The sequence below is a fragment of the Cebidichthys violaceus genome, unplaced genomic scaffold (assembly GCF_023349555.1).
Source record: "Cebidichthys violaceus isolate CVI_PGR_0920_01 unplaced genomic scaffold, fCebVio1.0.p SCAF_85, whole genome shotgun sequence".
NCBI lineage: Eukaryota > Metazoa > Chordata > Actinopteri > Perciformes > Stichaeidae > Cebidichthys > Cebidichthys violaceus.
The window spans coordinates 533,008-552,705 of NW_027176970.1; the positions used below are offsets into that span (position 1 = coordinate 533,008).

Sequence of the window (19,698 nt, forward strand, 5' to 3'; positions counted from 1 at the left end):
AGAGTCTCATGGTCTTCTAAATCTTGAAAGTTATCTGTTATTTTAACTGAGTCTCATATATAGTATAAAAAACTGTCTCTCTCTCTCTCTCTCTCTCTCTCTCTCTCTCTCTCTCTCTCTCTCTCTCTCTCTCTCTCTCTCTCTCTCTCTCTCTCTCTGTCTCTCTCCCTCCCTCCCTGTCTCCATCTGAATGCAATTCTGTTTCAATCTACTGAGCTTTATTGGCAAGAAAGTCTCTCTCTCTCATTGTCTCTCTTCCTCTGTGTCTCACATTACAGTAAGGGCAAAACTTGCATATATAGTGCTTTTTAGAAGAGCTGTGTAAGGAGAGGGCATTACAGTTATGAAAAGATGTCCTGCACACTGGCCCCTGCAGCAAAAGTCCCCACATTTGTTCATTTAAAGTTAAGTCCATGTCAAGTTTAGATTGTCAGAGCGTGAACTGATCACTATCCAGCACACTAAACTCAATGCACTGATTTCAACCCTTTTCTGTACAGGATATCAGTTGCACACAACTTCTGTATTCACACAAAACACAAGGGAGGGACACAGTAATATGAGCAGCTGTATAGTATAATGTAATCCAATACAGTTGCCCTGTAACAAAAACGTTGAAAACAATATGTTCAGAGTATACTGGGAATGTCTAATATTTGTCACCCTGTATAAAAACTATTATTTAAGCTAAATATTAGGTGCTTCTACTTAGTGATGTTATGCAATGCACTACAACAACAACTTGAAATACAGTGTCACAAATACAAATTTTCTGGCAGCGCTATTACTGAATATTTGATGCACAAATCTTTGTACTTTGTCCCCTACATTAACACCACCCCACTGCATATGATATAGCAATTAGGTTGCCAGTTTTCCTGCATTTGAAATACTTGCATAAGTATAAGCTTTTAATTCGGATCACAACCACATGTGCATTTACTGTAGATAGTTTAGAGTGTGTACTTTTTTTCTTGCTTAAGGAATCTAATTCAAAAATAGGTTGGTTTAAATGGGATCTGTTCTGGTAAATCATAGAACATGACTCCAACTAGCAGCCTTTTGTAGGCACTGATCACAATAATTCTCTTTCAATACTGTTCTGCGCTGCTTAATGATTGGTGACACACCTCCCACTGTGCCTCTCCTCCAGCTCTGGTATATTCAGGCTCATGGTGAGTCACCAAATTGCTAAACGAACGGCGGCCAAAGAAACCTAATGACCCAGATGAGAATAACTGTAGCATGATGAGAATAGACTTTGTCCATCTCACAACCCACTAATGGACAACAAAAGATAAAAAATCCCCAGCATTAAATTGCATTGACAACTTGATAATTTGCCCTCTGTGAGATGTTTGAGCATCAGTACTGAGATTGGAGTCTTTTTCATCCTGAAAGGAAAGCACAAGCAGCAAACCGCTTTTATTGTGACAGTAAAAACCTGTTATTTTCACACTCCTCTAAGGCATCTATTGGGCTACCTGCCTCCGTCTCTCTCTGTCCGTGTCAGAGCCGATAGCTGAAGTGTCAGGCTGTGGGCTACATGTTATCACCATCTCCCCCGCTTCTGCATCTATCATTCCCTTATCAGATTACAGTGAAACACACACACACACACACACACACACACACACACACACACACACACACACACACACACACACACACACATACACACAGTCCGCAGTGCTTCATCTTCTTTCCTTCACAACTATTACTAGTGCCACTGGGATCTGTTGATAAAATCCAAATTGTATGCAAATTGATGTGTATGAATGTGTGTGTGTGTGTGTGTGTGTGTGTGTGTGTGTGTGTGTGCATGCTTGAGAAATAGCGTGTGTGTGTTGTGTGGGGGTGAGGCAGTGTGTGGGAGACCAATCCAAACAGTGGTTTTGTAAGAGAACATATTAGATGAGGGGCCCTCGGGTGCAGTCTGCCGCTGTTGAAGACAAACTCTAGAACCTTGTATTATTGCTGTGGGAATAACACAGAGTTTACCCCAAAACAGCCACCTGTTTATACAACGCGCACACACACACACACACACACACACACACACACACACACACACACACACACACACACACACACACATACACACACAGATGAAGTCATACACAAATGTATTCACAGATACTCAGGCTTGAATAAACAAAAATCCTCAACACAAGTTACATATCTACATGCATTCTGAACACATGCATGCACAGCCGGCGCATTGACACACTCACACACACACACACACACACACACACAACCTCACTAACATCAATAGAAGGGTGTGTCTGGAAGCTATTTTAAATGAAACCACATGAAAGAGAGAAGGGGGTTGCAGAGAAAGATGCGCCATACAAAGACATGCGAGCAGTGAAGAACTAGAAAGACATGGAGAAAATAAAGCAGGCAGATACCACTCTGCCAAATAGCAATATATTCACACAGAAAATATACTCATATGCAGTATTTATCATGTTTAAAGCTGCAACAATAGATCTGTTGATTAGGCTTTCAATTAATTACATAAAATGTTCGAAAATCGCATTTCCCGAAAACCAAGTTACGTTTTTTTTTTTGTCAGACTAACGGTTCGAAACACAAATTTTTTTATAACGATGTAAATTGGAGAAAAACTGCAAATCTTCACATTTTGATAAGTTGGAACCATGTACTTATTAAATTATGTAAACAAGTAATTCAAGTTTTAATATTTTACTAAATATTTCAGGTCTAATTATGTTGCATTACATTAAAGATGCTTAGTACAAAATGTATCAATAATTTATCGACATATATCTGCCTAATCTTCTTTTAATTCATTTAGCGGTCAGATTTACAACTGGTTTGGTTTCTGAGAAACCAGTAAGCAACCACTGGGATGCCACTGTAAGATCTCTTTTGTTTTGATGTAAAGTGTTCTTTCTCAGACAAAGGGTGGAAATATAAAAGCGGCTTCCATCCAATTTTAAGTCAATTTGACTGTAGATTCAGGTAACAACATCCAGCTGATAAATAGATGTTTGTAGGCTGTTGTTCTTTTCTAGGTATACCAGGGGGCAGCGTAGAGAGGACCAAAGCCCTGCAGGAAACCTATTTCTCTAGAGGGTGTTTGATCAGAATAATGTACATGTCAGTAAAGCTGTGTGTGTGTGTGTGTGTGTGTGTGTGTGTGTGTGTGTGTGTGTGTGTGTGTGTGTGTGTGTGTGTGTGTGTGTGTGTCTATCCAAGGTCAGAGGAGGACTCTGAAGGCAACAGGGACATCTGCAGTGAGATTCTCCAGATGAAAGCTCTTGAGAGGCTCACTTCTACGGTCAGTAGAATGTGTGTCTGAAGATTGGTAGATACAGCATCATATTGCTGTTTAATTGATCATTTATAGTTTTTACATTTCTGCATATTGTCATTTGACACCTTTTTTTTCTCCCCAACAGGTACAAAGTGAGTTGGCTGCTGCTCTTGCCCGAAAGACTCGCAAAGCTTGTAAGTATACATCTAAACTGAGTGTGTGCTTTCATAAGTTGTTGGTGGTGTGTTTTTCATTAAGAGAACATGGAGTGACAATGTAGCATAATAAGTGTGAAGATCTGTCATAAATAACTTGATTCTGCTTGTGGTTGGTTGCAGTGTCAGAGCAGGACTCTGAGACGACGGAGACGAGCCAACAGGAACCTCAGACACCCAGCGAAGAGAGCAGCCCGGTAACACACACGCACACACGCACGCCCGCATGCGCGTGCACGAACGCACACACATAGAAACACACTCCAACTTACCATATACTAAATAACGTCTTCATAATGTAATTTAATTTTGCCCACAACCCTGATCCTTCAGTTAATTTTCAATCTAATCCAATATTCAGATTTTCCTGGGTAATCTGGACAGTGCATAATCTTTTTAGGCCTACAATAGAGTTAGTAAAGCTAATCCAATTTAGCACAGAGATATTCCCGATATCTCGGCAAGTATTAAATATAGCTTATAGTTTTGTACAATATCAGTGGATATAGTAATGTTTGGAGTTGTTAAAGGGATAGTTTGAGTCTTTTGAGGTGGTGTTTTATGAGGTACTTATCCATAGTCAGTGTATTACTACAGTAGACGCCGGCAGTCAGCACCCCTCCAGTTTGGAGAAGCAGACCAGAGTACCGGCACAGCAGCAAAGCAATGAACTGTTGTGGGAAGGGACGTCAGCAAAATGTATTTTAGCCACCTAAAACAAAGGCCAACCTAAAAAAAATCCATACCAGGTTTAAGTGTACTCTATATTTAGAAGAGCCGGTTTACCTTGCCTTGAAACAGCTATACAGTCTATGTTTCCCACGGGGAACTGACACTTTTATCTATGCTTTCACCAAAACCACCAGACTCCACTTAACAAACATAACTTTACAAATTACAATTTTTTTTCAATTGTGTCTGGTGGCTTTGGCGAGAGCATTAATGAACACAACGGCTTCAGTTCCCCATTGGAAACGGCAGAGTAAAGTCAAATATTCTAAATATAGCGACCATTTAAAGTGATATTGATTGTTTTAGGTGGGCCTTTCTTTTAGGTGGCTGAAACACATTTTTCTTCTGTTCCCAGTGGACAGTTGCACATTGCTTTGCTCATGTGCGGTAACTCCTGTCTGCTTCTCCAAGTTGAGGGCATGCCATTTGGAAAAGGTTGTGATTTAATGGGGCACAGTGAAGCCTTTTGACAGCCAACGTAACCAGATTGCTATAAACAAAGGACTGGAAAGGGACCAGACTCAAAGTGACCGACGCATCTCATCTCCAACACAGATTGGCTTGGGACATCTTTAATAACAGATCATAATTGGCTTGTTCTGACTACCTTGCTCTCTGGTAAAGGTCACTGAGTGCACGTGTGTGTGTGTGCCTCCATGAGGTGGCTGAATGTAGAAAATGGGGTCAGAACGGAGTGCAGAGGAAGGCCTGTTTGCTCTCTGGTCCCATGTCTTTACAGCGGAAACCTCTTTTTCTCCATCAATAATTCATTCACTGATTACACCAGAGATGAGGAGAAAAAGAGTCTGTTAAAACACAATTACATATACAGAACAACTTCGGAGTGCAGCTGAAGAGTGATTTTCTGCTATGAAATTATAGTTTTTTTTAATGATTATAGTGCCTGAAGTGTTGCAATTGTCTTTATTTAGCCGAGAAAAAATATTTTCTTCTAGCTAGAGCTGGATTATGTCTTGGTTGTGTTGGGAATAGTCAGAGTGCTGCAGTTTAGAGTAATTTTGCTGACATTTCTGTATGTTTTACGAGTTATATTGGAATGCGTTTGCAGCTTATTTAGATATGGTAACAGTTACTTTGTGGCTGTACATGAGCACGACAGCAATGATCATTCCTTTTTAAATGTCAATACAGCTGACATCACAGCACAGCTGTTGTCATGAACCTGTATTTTTGTTTATTTTGGCTGTCGATGTCATAATCAGGCAATAGTGATTCTGTCAGCAGCTTGGGAATGACTGCTGGTTAACATATTTGACTACTTATGAGCCAAGACCAAATGATATTCTCATTTTGTGAATGAGAGCAACTGTATTGTGAATTCAGCTGCATTAAAACACAGTCAAAGACAGTGTTGTTCTCTCTATCTCTCTCTCGGTCAGTTACAAATGGAATGCATGATTCAAATTAATTAAATGTCAATTCCCAATAATACAGGCAATTATATATATTTACATGTGGATTTCACGCCTCAGAAACAAGCTGCTCCAACAAATAAAGACCTGGTATGTAAAGACAGCGGAGGGGAGGAGGGATTGCTACACCATCAGCTATGAAGCACTGTTTAGAACATCATGGGCCATAAGATGTATCCTGCAATGAACCTTTTGCGGTGTTTGTGAACCACTGCAGATCATAGTGGTAACATGAGTATTGTTTTAGTTTATTTGACAAAATGAGAAGGAGGACCATAAACCACACACAATTACCACTTTAGTTTCAGTTATCTATGCGCCTGCTGCAGGTTTTAGCTTATCATAGATGTCAAACACAAGGGACCAAAGAAAAATTAAGGATACAATGGAAGAGAAAGGGAGATAGACGGAGACAGACGCACAATAAAAACACTTGGACACAGACAGGTTTATCTTGGACAGGAAGTTGAACACAGGTTAACAGGAAGCAGCAAGGGACAGGGGGCTGTGGCTCTGATATTGTGTGTGTGTGTGTGTGTGTGTGTACGCAGCTATTCTAGCAGATAAGAGTTTTCCTCGTAAACAAAATGCGTGGGAGTATGCTATCATGTTGTTTGTGTGTGTGTGTGTGTGTGTGTGTGTGTTACCCTCTGTTAGAGCAAGGCACCGTGGGATAGTTGAGCTCACAGGAAGGGTTAACTCTGAACCAAATGAAATACAACTCATTCTCCCTTCTCCAAGGAAAATAAACAGATCAGGCTGGCCGCCACTGGTGATAACCATCCTACTAGCAACACCTTAGGGAGCACACACACACACACACATGTTTTCTTTCACTTCGAGGACAAAGCCATTAGTTTATACGTTGTCCTGCAGCTCTTTTGATGGAATGTGGTCTCTTTCTGTTTCATTTTTTCTGTCTTTCTTTCTCTTCGTGTCTTTAGATTTTAGTGACTGCTGCTCAAAAAGACATCATTGTTAGATAATCACATTTACACACTTCCTATCTACATCGGTCGGATGGTTAAAACAAGTCCCAACTATAGAGGGGAGGAGACAGATAGGCACCACACACACACACATACCCCCAGCACACACTTTTCCCACACACACACACACACACACACACACACACACACACACACTCCCGCCCACTTATGCTACTAATCACACACTCTCTCTTTCTCCGCCAGATCCTCTGACACGGAGCAGTCAGACTGAGACAAAGAGAGAAGTGCAACAGATAAAGGGAATTACAGACTGTAATAGATAAAAGGAATAAGAGATCAGGAAGAATTAGAGAGAGAACAAGACAGACAGGATTATCATTTCATCTCATTCTCCTCACATGGGCATAAAGGGGCAAAGGAAAAACTTGTTGCAAGTTTTTGGATTAAAAAACTGCTTTCGGTCTCCCTTGGAACAAAAACACTAAACTTTCTTGACCTCCATCCCACAAACACTTTGTGACCGTCTCCACCATGTCGTGGGACTGCGGGTTGAGATATGTGTTCATGCCACCTGTGTTGCAGCTGAGCGGGGTGTGTGCACTGCGGGATGGCGGCAGCGGTGGCGGTGGCGGCGGGGGAGGAATGGGGACCGTGTGTGGCCGCGAGGAGCTGACCAGCCGGCTGGGGCTGGAGGCCGTTCAGCGGCTGGCCAAGGACGGCTGTCGGCTGCTGCAGAACCACAACTACCGGCTGCCTGACAGGAACCAGGCGGTGAGTAGGGAGTCATTAATAGCATCGTTTTTTTCCTCCAAAGGACTGATGTTGTTCTGCGAAGTCGTTGGTCAAAGATGTGGCTATATGGTTAGCGTGAGTAGAGAGCAATGCGCGTCATCGTGTGGGAAATGCCGTCATTATTGTCGTCACTTTTTAAGCACACGGACACCCTTCAGGTCTGAGTTACTCATGTGTTCAGGGTCAGGGATCATGTGAGTAAATCTTGGATCAGTACCATCCTGATTTGTGTTGCTGTCAATCTAAAGGACAGACACACAAGTACACACATTTATATCATGTCTGCTTACTTCTGTACTGTTCTGTACTGTACTGCACTGACATGCACCCACACAGGCACGCAAACTGAAGATATCGTTGCATTCATATCACTTTAGATTAAATAACCACCGGCTCTCTAGCTTGTCTAATGTGGGTGTTAATAATGGCTTAGTGCAATGTGATCCCATACCCTTTTTACAGTCTGTAAAGTACGGTGTGTCTGTGTTCACATGTGTGTGTGTGTGTGTGTGTGTGTGAGTTGGCTGGTTAGAGCTTCTAATCATGTGTGGGAGCTTGTGTGTGTGTGTGTGTGTGTGTGTGTGCTCATGCACTGCTGCCGCTGTGGCAGGCTGAGTCAGTGGGTGCACATAATGAGTGGGGTGTTAGAGAAGCGTTGTACTGTATAATCCTGCTCTACAGTGCACCTGAGGGCAGGAAATGAAGCGAATGCAGTCAGATTTCCCCCTACATCATGATGAAATCTACCACACACACACACACACACACACACATATATATATATATATATATATATATATACACACACACATATACATACATACACACACACACACACACACACATATATATATGTATATATATATATATACACACACACACACACACACACACACACACACACACACACACACACACACACACACACACACACACACACACACACACACACACACACACACACACACATATATATATATATACACACACACACACACATATACATACATACACACAGTGTCTCATCAGCTTGGCGAGTTTGACTGAAACCCAGCCTTGGGGATTTTCCAGAGTGCATATGATTCCACTTTTGTTGCTTGTATAAAAGAAAGTAGAAACATTTTAAATTTTATAACAGCATTGCTTCTGTTTGAAACTACAGATAAATATTTATAGTATTGTTAAAGCAGTAATGGGTTTAACTAGAGTTCTCATCAAACACCACAGACTGAGCCTTTTAATTTGTAAAACAATTTGCCTCCTTTAATAATATATGTAGTGTAATTTCAAGGCCTCTCGAAATGATGGAAGTTACACAAGGATAGAAGTTATCGGGATAAGACTTTGGGGATAAGAGTATTATAATATTATTTTTCATTTAAGGCTCCTAAGTGTACTTACATTGATATTTACTGCTCAATCATTATGGTTTGTGGCTTAGATGATTGTCCCGATCATGACGTTTCCCAACATAAATATTTTGTGCCAAATTGCAGGAAATTGTGTATGAAATTATGCATGACAAATTGTAGTATTTTGGGGGTTTAAATATAGAAATGATTCAAAGAGAGCTTCAAAGAATCCTGGGACAAGCTGATTAAAATGATTAAAAGGTGACTGTAGGTCTACAAGGTTGTTGTAGAGTGAGGAGTTTTCTTCAACTTTATTTAAAGAGAGATTCTCAGGTAGACTAAATCGATGCTTCTTATATATTTTTCTTATAGAAACAGCATCAGCAGAGCTTGCAGAAGTCGTCGGGTTGTCATCAAATTACCATTTCTGTTTCCAAAAATTCTCTTAAAAAGAAAATTCTCTTAGATAAGATGATTATATGTGCACCTCCGCACACTAATACTAATTATCAGAAGTAGGGGAAGGCAAATGAAAGTTATAGTATTACAGTATATTTGCAAATATTTAAACATTAGAAAGTATGGAATAACATCATCAGGTGCTGAGTGGTCATATAAGAGATACAGAAGATGCACTATCCATCTATCCTTTAAAAAGAAATCAGTATTCTTACCGCTTCATTCTCCTGATCTTATCTATTCATCATATTTAACATATCGTTAATGTTCGGCTGTCGTATAATTTAACAATCATGTTGCATTAAGCAGCACTTACATTCACAGAGGGTGCCAGTGGTTACAATAAAAGTGTAAAAAGAAATTAATCAAATGATTGTAGCAGGCTGCTGGGCTCAATAAGAGGCTCTTATCTGATCCATGATAACATCTAAGGGTGTGCGTAGGAATGATGTTTTTCAGTAGTGCACCACAGATGAAAGAGGATGTGTGATTATCATTTTAACATGGTCATTGTCCAGCTCGGACAGCAAAATGTGGCCGAAACCAAAACCAATCAACTAGCTGGATTCACCACAAAGACTAATCTCCTTTTACTGGGTTGTCATGGTTTCTTTTTTTTTTTAGTCTTCTTTTTTTTTCCATGACAGACATGCTCTGACAAACTGGTGTGGGCTGTTTCCATAGTGATATAACTCCTGTGTCGGTACAGTGCATCGGGTGCACCTCTGCCTTCTAGTCACTTCGGACTTGCATTCATATTCATTTGATTCAGTCATCAGAGTTTACAGGAAGTCAACCCGCACATGGGATTATACAAGGTCACAGCATGCATGACACACACACACACACACACACACACACACACACACACACACACACACACACACACACACAGGCAGGGTTGTCTGGTTTCTTGTGTTACTTTCTAATCGTTGTGGAGATTACTGCTACTGACCGAAAAGCATTGTGTTTTCATATTCTTATCAATTATTTTCAGGACTCAGACCCCAAGCTATCACAACACAGATACGCCATGGTCACTATCAACACACACACACACACACACACACACACACACACAGGAACACACAGGAACACAAAGGGAACAGAGAGTGCTTCCTTTAGGTTTTCCGTGAGGTCCACCTTTCCTCTGTACAGTACGTCATAGTGTGTGTGTGTGTGTGTGTGTGTGTGTGTGTGTGTGTGTGTGTGTGTGTGTGTGTGTGTGAGAGATGTGTATGCAGTTCATGACCCGTAAGGGGCACAGCAAGTGCATGTCCTGTCCTCTGGACTCTATTTTTTCTCCCCAAATCTCAAACCTCTAGAGCATAAAGTCGGACCATGCGGAGAGAGAGAGAGAGAGAGAGAGAGAGAGAGAGAGAGAGAGAGAGAGAGAGAGAGAGAGAGAGAGAGAGAGAGAGAGGTGAGAAAACAGAAAAAGGAGACAGTAAGGAGGGAAGGGTGTAGACGAGGTGGAAGTACAGATGGTTGAATTAAAGGAAGGGATGGGAAGAACTGGAAGGAAGGGGACAGACACACCTGTTAGCTGAGAACAAGTGACGGCCTCAAGAACTGACAGTTATGGAGGTTTGTACATTGGTATGACAGTTTTGTCGTACAGCTGTTTGGAAGTGGCTTTGGACATCCTGAAATTCTGTCTCTAGAGGTTAAGTCCACTCAACCTGTGCCCCATAGTTTTAAACCATTATAGGCTGTACCACATAATGGACAATTTCATGTACTTGTTTTGTCTTTAAGCCAAAGCCTGACATACTACCATTGTTGGCTGAGGCTAAAGAAACTAATCAATCAGTTCTTGCAAGATTCTCCTTTTCTTAGACATAATTAATTGACTTCCCAGCTGATGGATATTGGCCCATTTGGCTGAAACCCATTGAATTCAAACAACATCTCTCTCACACTGCTTTTGTACTTCTCACTTTTCCCAACACTCCTCCCTGTCTCTCACTTTCTGTCTCAGTCTCTTGCCTTTCATCTTGTTTTCTTTTCTTGTTCTCTCTTTCTTTCTGTGTTGCATAACTTGCTGACCCCTCCTCTCAAGTGTCTTCTTTGTATATTTTTACTTTTCATGGCTTGCATTCTTTCTCAGGCTAAGTTAATGTTGATCCTAGGAGCTGCTGTTTGCACTCAACTCTACTACATATTATTTGTGTGTGTGTGTGTGTGTGTGTGTGTGTGTGTGTGTGTGCGTGTGTGTGTGTGATAATGCACCTACAGTTTGCAGAGTGAGAATGTGTAAGTTAGAATGTTTTGTTTTGGTGCATTTTCTGGACAGCCTTTGATGTCCAGCATGTGTATGTGTGTTGCCTTCCTCCGTTCTTGGCTCAAAGTTGTTTTTCTTGGCATCTGAGTAAAAAAGTGTAAAAAAGAGTGTCAACAATTTGCTACTGTATCAGGAACACCCCAACATTTTCTTCTCCTTTCTTTATTATAGTAGTTGTGATTAGTTACATAATCTCTCTCTACCTTTCTTTTAGGGTATCGTTGATGGTGTAGAGAGACAGGAAGACATAAGGTCAGAAGACATAAAGGGGGAGACTTGTGATAAAGGATCCAGGTTTATATTTGAACCCTTGATTGTGTGGTCTAATGGCATGTCCCTTTTAGACCACTCTTATAATCTTGATCTCACATCTGGGCCACTGTGGGTGCGGTCTGGGTGCCAGCCCAAATTGTAATATAATTGCTTGCAGTGTCAGATCTCTTTCCATCAGCTGCCACTGCCTTATTTATCAGCTGTATGCATCTCTGTTTTTCTAATTCTTGAGGACATTTATTTTCAGCATGTTGCATTGTGAAATGGCAATGAGTCTTTAAAAGTACACTTTGTCCTCGGGTGGGTTCATTGCAATATGCAACTTAAAAGAAGCTCCTGTTTTCTTACCAAAGTTTAAGATGCTCTTAACAAGATGTTGTGCTGCTTTCAACACCTCCAGTTGTCTTTGTTTCTATTGCTCAGCAAAGATAGAGGCTCTGCAGTAGTGGGAGAGTTCTTTTTAACCTATGAACTATCTAAAGTCCCCGACAATGAATCATTGTAGCCATTAGCCAACGTGTAAAAATAATATTCTGTGTTACAGTTGCTAGTTTTATATCATCATTATCCTTTAGCTTTAATGTAAACATGGACAGTTAACATGGAGCTAAAGCCTGACTTCATATATGTAGCCCAAAGTCACACATTTACTTCAAAGAGCTATATGTAAAAAACAAAGTTCCAAATTACTTATTTTAAAATACTGTAGATATGGAATTTGTTAAATAAACATGTATGAGCCCGAGTGGTTTGGCACAACTCTAATGAAGAAATACGTTTAAATCATATTGTATTTAATCAGATGAATGTTGTGGGACAAAATGTGACACACACACACCTGAGGGAGAGGATTCAGGGATCTCAGTGCATTAAACATCTGTATTATAACACACACACACACACACACACACACACACACACACACACACACTCACAGAGCACTTTGGGCAAATTGTTTTGTCTGACCCAAGTAAGACCTCACCTGCTGTCTCTCAAGATCAGACAACTCCTTTCATCAGACGATCACAGATCTACAGAGCGTGCATGTTTGTGTGTCGCTTGTTCGTGTCGGCACAAGCTATGTAATGTAATTGTGGAATTGAAATGTTGATGCAGGACTAAACCCAACCGTGTGAAGTCTTACGTTATGTATCTGTAGTGTGTTTATTAAAGGCAGACCCAGTGCGACAGCCCTGCATAGAAAGCTCTCTGTGTCACTTGTGATTGCTGCTCAATCCTCTCTGGCTGCGACAGAGACTGCAGCGAGCAGCTGGAGGAGAGACGCCGCTTCTTTATCTCTCCTATTGCTCCTGATGTCTTCTGCCTTTGATCTCCTTCTCTCCTCTCCTTTTTCTCTCCTCTCCTCGGGCTGTTTCTCATTGTGCTCCTTTGTCCATCTGGAGCCCTGTTCTACTGTGTGTGTGTGTGTGTGTGTGTGTGTGTGCTGCCTGAGTCACAGATCAAGTTGCCGTTCACTTTTGGACATCATTTTGAGTGTCAGCCTCCATTCCTCGGTGGTCCCATTATTATTTATTTCACAATAGCATTGCTTCTGAAGGCAGGAATTGCAATACTCGCCTGTGATGTTGGCAACAGAATCGGTGCCTACATGTGTGGACTGGTGAGCGATTGGGTGTGTGCTGCATGTGTGTGCGTTTGTATCAAAAATGATTTGATACAATGTATTGGCTGATTTCTTTTTTCTTTTTTCTCAAATGCATTATACAAAAAACATTTTTCCTATTATGATCCCTTAAACTTGGTCAATAATAATAATAATAGAATTGTGACCAAGATAGTACGCTATGTATTGAACAGCAAAGGTGCTTTTAGGTGCTTGCCCTCACATGCTCACATGCACTAACATGCACTAAAAGCAAGCGTGGCTGGCCCAGCGTTGTCAACCATGCGTGAAAAGCTTGTGTAACAACACCCGCAGAGGGAGAGCAACTACATTCTCTGCTCAGATAGACTCCACTGTCTTTACATAGACAACAGTTTTTTGCTGCTATATTCATTTTCAGAATCCTCTATATTGCACCTTCAAACTTGTCAATGCTGTTTGGGGTACAACAAATTTAAGTTTCTAGAATACCACAAACATATCTTTCGGGTATTTCGGCGACCATATACGCAGAAACCATTACACATAAATAGGCCTGTAATAGCGGTCCCAGTTGCCTCTCTTTTGATGAGGGTTAACTAATGATGCATCGCGTTAATTGTATTGCCTGTCGAGGCTGAAAGTATCTACTGTTAGAAAAAACATCCAATGTCTTCACTCCCTTAAATCGCCTTCCAACAGTTTTGTCCTTGTCTCACTTTGTGGCATATGTCTCTCTCTCTCGCTCTCTCTCTCTCTCTCTCTCTCTCTCTCTCTCTCTCTCTCAGGAGGCGGTGGGAAGGGTTTGTCTGAAGGAGAGAGGACGGGATGTGTTGGTGTTGCGGAGAGTGACATCATCAGTGACGTCGCCGTCGGACCGTCCCTCACCCACGTCGTCGGGGGGCGGATCCAGAGAGGAGGATTGCGACAAGAGGTCAGTACCTCTTCCTACATAATAAGAGCCCTCCAAACAAACAGTAGCAACAAAAACATAATCATAGTACTCCTCCCTCTTGTTTTCAGTTTTCATACTTTGTGATCTCAAGTTGCAACCACACACTCTCGCACGTACATGCAAAACATCAGCAGTGCTGTCAACATTGTGTGTGTCGATAGATAATGTATGCTTTAGCTACTGGCACAGAGCAGGAAGAAGAGAATGGCTTTTTTGTTTTCAGCTGAAAGGGAAACAAAGATGACACCCAGACTGGTTTACTTCCTTCCACAAATCAGTGTGTGCATTTAGGACCATTTGTGTGTTTGTGCCTGTGCAAAAGATTTTCCTCAAAGTACGGTTCTTTGTGCAGTGTCTGTGTTTGTGTGTTTTTTGGGCCAGTCTGTGCCAAGACCTAAGGCACAATGCAGGGAGTGTCAGTGACAGGCAGGTTAAGTGGGTGTGTCTGCGTGTATACAGTGTTCAGCATCTTCAGTAGCAATCAGTCCCCTCCGAATGCTACAAGCTGAGGGAGGGTTTAATCTCCGGAGCTCTTAGCTGACAGGGGCAGACTGGAAGGCAGTTTACCCCACAGGAGAGCACCCTCCTGGGTATGCAGGGCTTAGATGAGGGCAGATCATCTGGAAGTGTTTAGATATGAAGATGTCTACCGAGCTAGCTACACTTGCAGAGGCAGAGGAGGACATATATGATGAAGACGAGGAGGATGATGATGACGTGGATAGCAATGATGATGATGAAGATGGTAGCAGTTTAGAAATCTGTACATTTGACGTTCCCCATTTTCGCTACATCGATGACGACGATGCGGAGGAAGGGAAGGAGGGAGGTTGGAGGAGTGGAAGTGGTCGTTCTTGGTGCTCTAGTGAGGAAGATTGTTGCAACTCTTCATCTTACAGGTATGTGGTGGTGTCGGGGACACCGCTCAAGATCTTGGAGCATCTGCTAAGTGACCTGCAGTTGGACGACCAAAGAGGGGCGCAAGAGAGCAGGGAGAGCGGTAAGTTTGTCAACACACGTGTGAACACACGTGTACACATGTGTAAGAGGGCATCTGTATGAACAATGTGTGTGTATGTATCTATTAATAGATAATGACTATAACTATAGTGAAACAATAGTTAGTGGAAAGTTTGGTCATATAAATAAAGAAGCCATGATATTTGTCCCGGTTGTTGGTCTAAAGGTTTGTTTAAAACAAAAGAGCTCCCCGCCCTCGCATTCCATGGAATTTCATTTTCATTGCCACACAACAAGTTTCAACACAGCCCAGCCTGGACTTTTCTCCATCTCTTTCATTTTCCACACAGTGGGTTCAAACCTGGGCGGTATGCACTTCCCCTTGATCGTGCTGTGTGTGTGTGTGTGTGTGTGTGTGTGTGTGTGTGTGTGTGTGTGTGTGTGTGTGTGTGTGTGTGTGTGTGTGTGTGTGCATTCAGTCAGCCAAGTCATTGCCTATAAATCCGTAAATATGAGGAACATTTAAGAGGTTAAATGCTCTAATGAGTTTGTGAAACGATTCCCTCGAGGGGCTGTAGGCATTCCTCCTGCAAACAATTTCAGTGGGCTGTTAACTGTCATATCTCATTTTCACAATCCTCAAGTGACAGTCTACCTTACAGCTACTGGGTTCTCTGACAGTGCAGCAGTTATCTGGAAACGTTTTGTCATTTGTTTTATAGCAGCGAGTTAGCACAAAGATCACATTAAAGTAGGGCTTCAACTAATTCATTTTCATTTTTATAAAATGTTATCATTTTTTATACATAAGTTAATCACAAAACACATTTATGGCCATAATGACAATTTCCCACAAATATTAACAAGTATTAAATAATGAAGTGATGACAGACAAGGATGTAAACTGCAACTTGAAAGGCTAGTGGAGGCATACAACCGTACAATTGATTGTTAATCAGCTAATTGTTTTGGAATTATTTGATTGTAATAGTGATGTGAGTTGGTGCAGGTTTTTGTCCTTTTCATGCTGTTAAAGTAAAATAATCATTTCTGCTCAGTTAAAAAGAAAGAAATACAACTGATTTCTTGCATTACTCAATGAATCTTGACATCTTTGTCCACTAGATCATCAAAATTCACTATCACCATGGAGCCCATGTCCAGTAAAGTAATACCTTTATCACACAGAGACATCTGGGTCCCAACGTGTATTTTATACAAATCTGTTTTAAGACGAGGCGTCTTTATGTATCAACTCCTCAGCACCACCAGTTCCCAGCAGTCCACAGGGAGCCATCTCACTGAATTGCAGGAAGCAAAGGAAGAAAGAGGGAGGGAGGGAGGGAGAGAGAGAGAGAGAGAGAGAGAGAGAACTGAGATGGTCTTTGTGGTAGAGAACTGCCTGATATTTATTCACCGCACTTTTCATTTTTTTTCTAAGGAGGCAGAAGCAGGGATGTAGATCAAGAGTGTATGTGCATGTTTGGCTGTCTTTGTCTCTGTATCTGTGTGTCTATCTTTTGGTATATGTGCACTGAATAAGCATGAGGGTGCTTATTTGTGTGTGTGTGTGTGTGTGTGTGTGTGTGTGTGTGTGTGTGTGTGTGTGTGTGTGTGTGTAGGCCCTCTGGGGTGGTGCTGAGCATCAGTGTGCCGTTTTAGTGGGCTTAGCTGTGCAGCATGTTGAACAGGCTCGAACATGCTTCCACACACAGAGAGAGAGAGCGAGAGAGAGAGAGAGATTACCCCAACCACTCCTCCCCATGTACACATAAAAAACACACACACAACAAAAAACACAGCAGCCGATAACTGCGATGAGTTCAGCACACACACATTTTCTCTCTTTTTCCTTTCTCTCTCACAAGAGATAAAGACCCCAAGGTCAGAACTGAATGAGTTATTCATCAGGGTGCTGTGTGTGTGTCTGTGTGTACTGCTGCGTCTATGAGTGCATGTGTTTGACTTTGTGCGTGCCAGCGGGCAAACGCAGAGGGCATATGTTGAAGATAAAAATGGATATTTATCATCTCAGAGAGCTGCGAGAGCGAGTGTAGGAGAGTAGTAGAGGGAGGAAATGTAACCGCCGAGAAGGAGCAAATGAAAAATGGGGATGTAGGGAGAGGGGGGTGAATGAGGAGAGAGAGAGAGAGAGAGAGAGAGAGAGAGAGAGAGAGAGAGAGAGAGAGGGGAAAAGAGATTGATAGCCGGTCACAAGGAGCTCTACAGAAAGTGAGTCAAAAGGGTTGACTCACTCAGGCCCGCCTAAAAAATGTTCTTGAAAAAAGTTGATTTTTTATTTTTATTTCTGAAGAAAAGACAGTTGATCAAATATTAATGCTGCAGCCTTCGTTCAGTCTTCTATAATTGATTTCTTTGCTCTCTGCCCGGCAGAGCCATATTTGGGTCACACATTTGCCCAGAGAAAGAGTTTGACACCACACACACATACACACACACATGCACACACACACACACACACACATGCACACACATCACAGCTACCTCACACCAACAATGGCTCATTACCCATCTGCCACGAGGGCTGTTTATATTCGGTTCTTACCCATTGAACACCTGCTGAGTCTCTCTCTCGCACACACAAACACAAACACACACACACACACACACACACACACACACACACTTTTTCTTCTTTCTAAAGTGTTTTTCTATTATATATTTTTGACAAAGTAGTCAATAATCAAAGCTAATATTTTTCGGGGAAAGCATCTTATAGGTCTAATAGTAATTTATTTTACTATATTTTTTTTTTTAGTCTTAAACTATAAAAAACTCTGATAATCTTCATCATGACTGTGTGGGTGTAGATGGAAAATATGAACAGTGTTTGGCACAATAACTAAATAATATTTAACCTCTTCAATTCCAAACTCATGCTGTGCAACCTAATTTTGGTGAAACCCACTGAACCTTATTTTGACTTTCGTGGAGATCCCAAAGTCTGCAAAGATACTAAATATGTCAGACTGAGTTTTCAGGAAATGTGTATGAAATTATGCACAAGACTTTTTACTTGATGGAATGGTGTCACCATAAAATACATATCATCTTTTTAGGTTGATATGGTGAAATGCGTTTGCAAAGATTTGCATATTTACACATCCAACAGACACAGAGCAGCATTAACATTCATTATGAGTGATGAATGTAAGACCAATTTTCTGTTAGCTCTGATTTTTTTTCTACCAACTCCTGAGGGAAATATCTGGCTCTTTAGCTGCTAAATGCTCCACTGTGTTCACCAGCTGTTAGCTAACTTTGTCCATCAGCAGCCCCGTTCAAATGAAACATAGTTATTTGATCCATTGTTGATAAATTATTTATTGTCACTACAGTTTAAAGTCTATTTGTAATGTGGCAGACACATAGAGGACACATTGATTAGTCTACATTCATTCACGTAGACTGAAGGAATCAGAGGTGAAGAGAGAGACAAAGGGAGAGACTAAAACATACTTTTGTGTGTGTTTTCACATTTTGATTCTGCAAGGCCTTGGAAGTGACTGATGGTGTGTTTCCTTTGTTTCAGAAACACTGCTGGATGACTTCCTGTTGACCTACCTGGTGTTCATGTCCACCAATGACCTCTGTCAGGCTCTGCTCGGACAATATCCTTACTGGCAAACAAACACACACACACATGCACGCACACACACACACACGCACACACACACACACACACACACACACACACACACACACACACACACACACACACACAAATCCTTTTAAACTGTTCCACACTGTTCTTCGTTGTCACCTTGACCGCTCTCACCTATAGCAGCGCCCGCTGCAGGGGCCAGGAGGAGGGCAAAGACGCCCTCTTCAGGAAGCGTAAAGTACTGCAGCTGGTCTCCCACTGGAGCAGGCTCTACAAGGACTTCCTGAAGGAAGAGGAGCACGTCAGGAGCTTCATGAAGGTACGGCACTACTCACCTTCATCACCACATCCGTTTGTTTTTCATCTTTCTTTTCGCTCTTGTCTCTTGTATTTAACCAATGTAATGAGTTTGATCCTGTGGTGGTATGAAGGTAGATTTGTGTCTTTATTACGCAAACAAAAAAATATGTTTTGAAAGCAAATTTCTCGCACTGCAATCAAAAATCAAGTTTGTAAGTGAAAATATATAAACTGAGAATAAATTATTTGTTAGTTTTGCTTATGAAACTACAATTTTTGGTTGCAAAACAAAAACCTTTGCTTTAAAAAAAAAAAGTTTTGCTTTAAAAAAAAACAACCTTTACTTTCAAAACGAAAACCTTTGCTTTCAAAACGAAAAGCTACGGTTTCAAAACGAAAAGCTACGGTTTCAAAACCAAAACCAAAACCAAAACGTAAAGCTACGAGTTGAGTTTGGACGTAGTGGGCGGGGCATACGC

At 41.4% G+C, this 19,698-nt stretch overlaps 1 protein-coding gene across 1 annotated transcript in view; it reads left to right on the forward strand.

Annotated features, from left to right (window-relative positions):
* The window catches only part of rapgef5a (Rap guanine nucleotide exchange factor (GEF) 5a), a 45,538-nt gene that overhangs the window by 14,438 nt on the left and 11,402 nt on the right, over positions 1 to 19,698 (forward strand). Inside the window, exons 6-13 of the mRNA XM_068702554.1 lie at positions 3,229 to 3,310; positions 3,432 to 3,480; positions 3,625 to 3,698; positions 7,199 to 7,387; positions 14,168 to 14,313; positions 15,234 to 15,334; positions 18,848 to 18,926; positions 19,094 to 19,238. Of these exons, the coding sequence (XP_068558655.1) occupies positions 3,229 to 3,310; positions 3,432 to 3,480; positions 3,625 to 3,698; positions 7,199 to 7,387; positions 14,168 to 14,313; positions 15,234 to 15,334; positions 18,848 to 18,926; positions 19,094 to 19,238 (865 nt within the window). The remainder of the gene's footprint in view (positions 1 to 3,228; positions 3,311 to 3,431; positions 3,481 to 3,624; positions 3,699 to 7,198; positions 7,388 to 14,167; positions 14,314 to 15,233; positions 15,335 to 18,847; positions 18,927 to 19,093; positions 19,239 to 19,698) is intronic.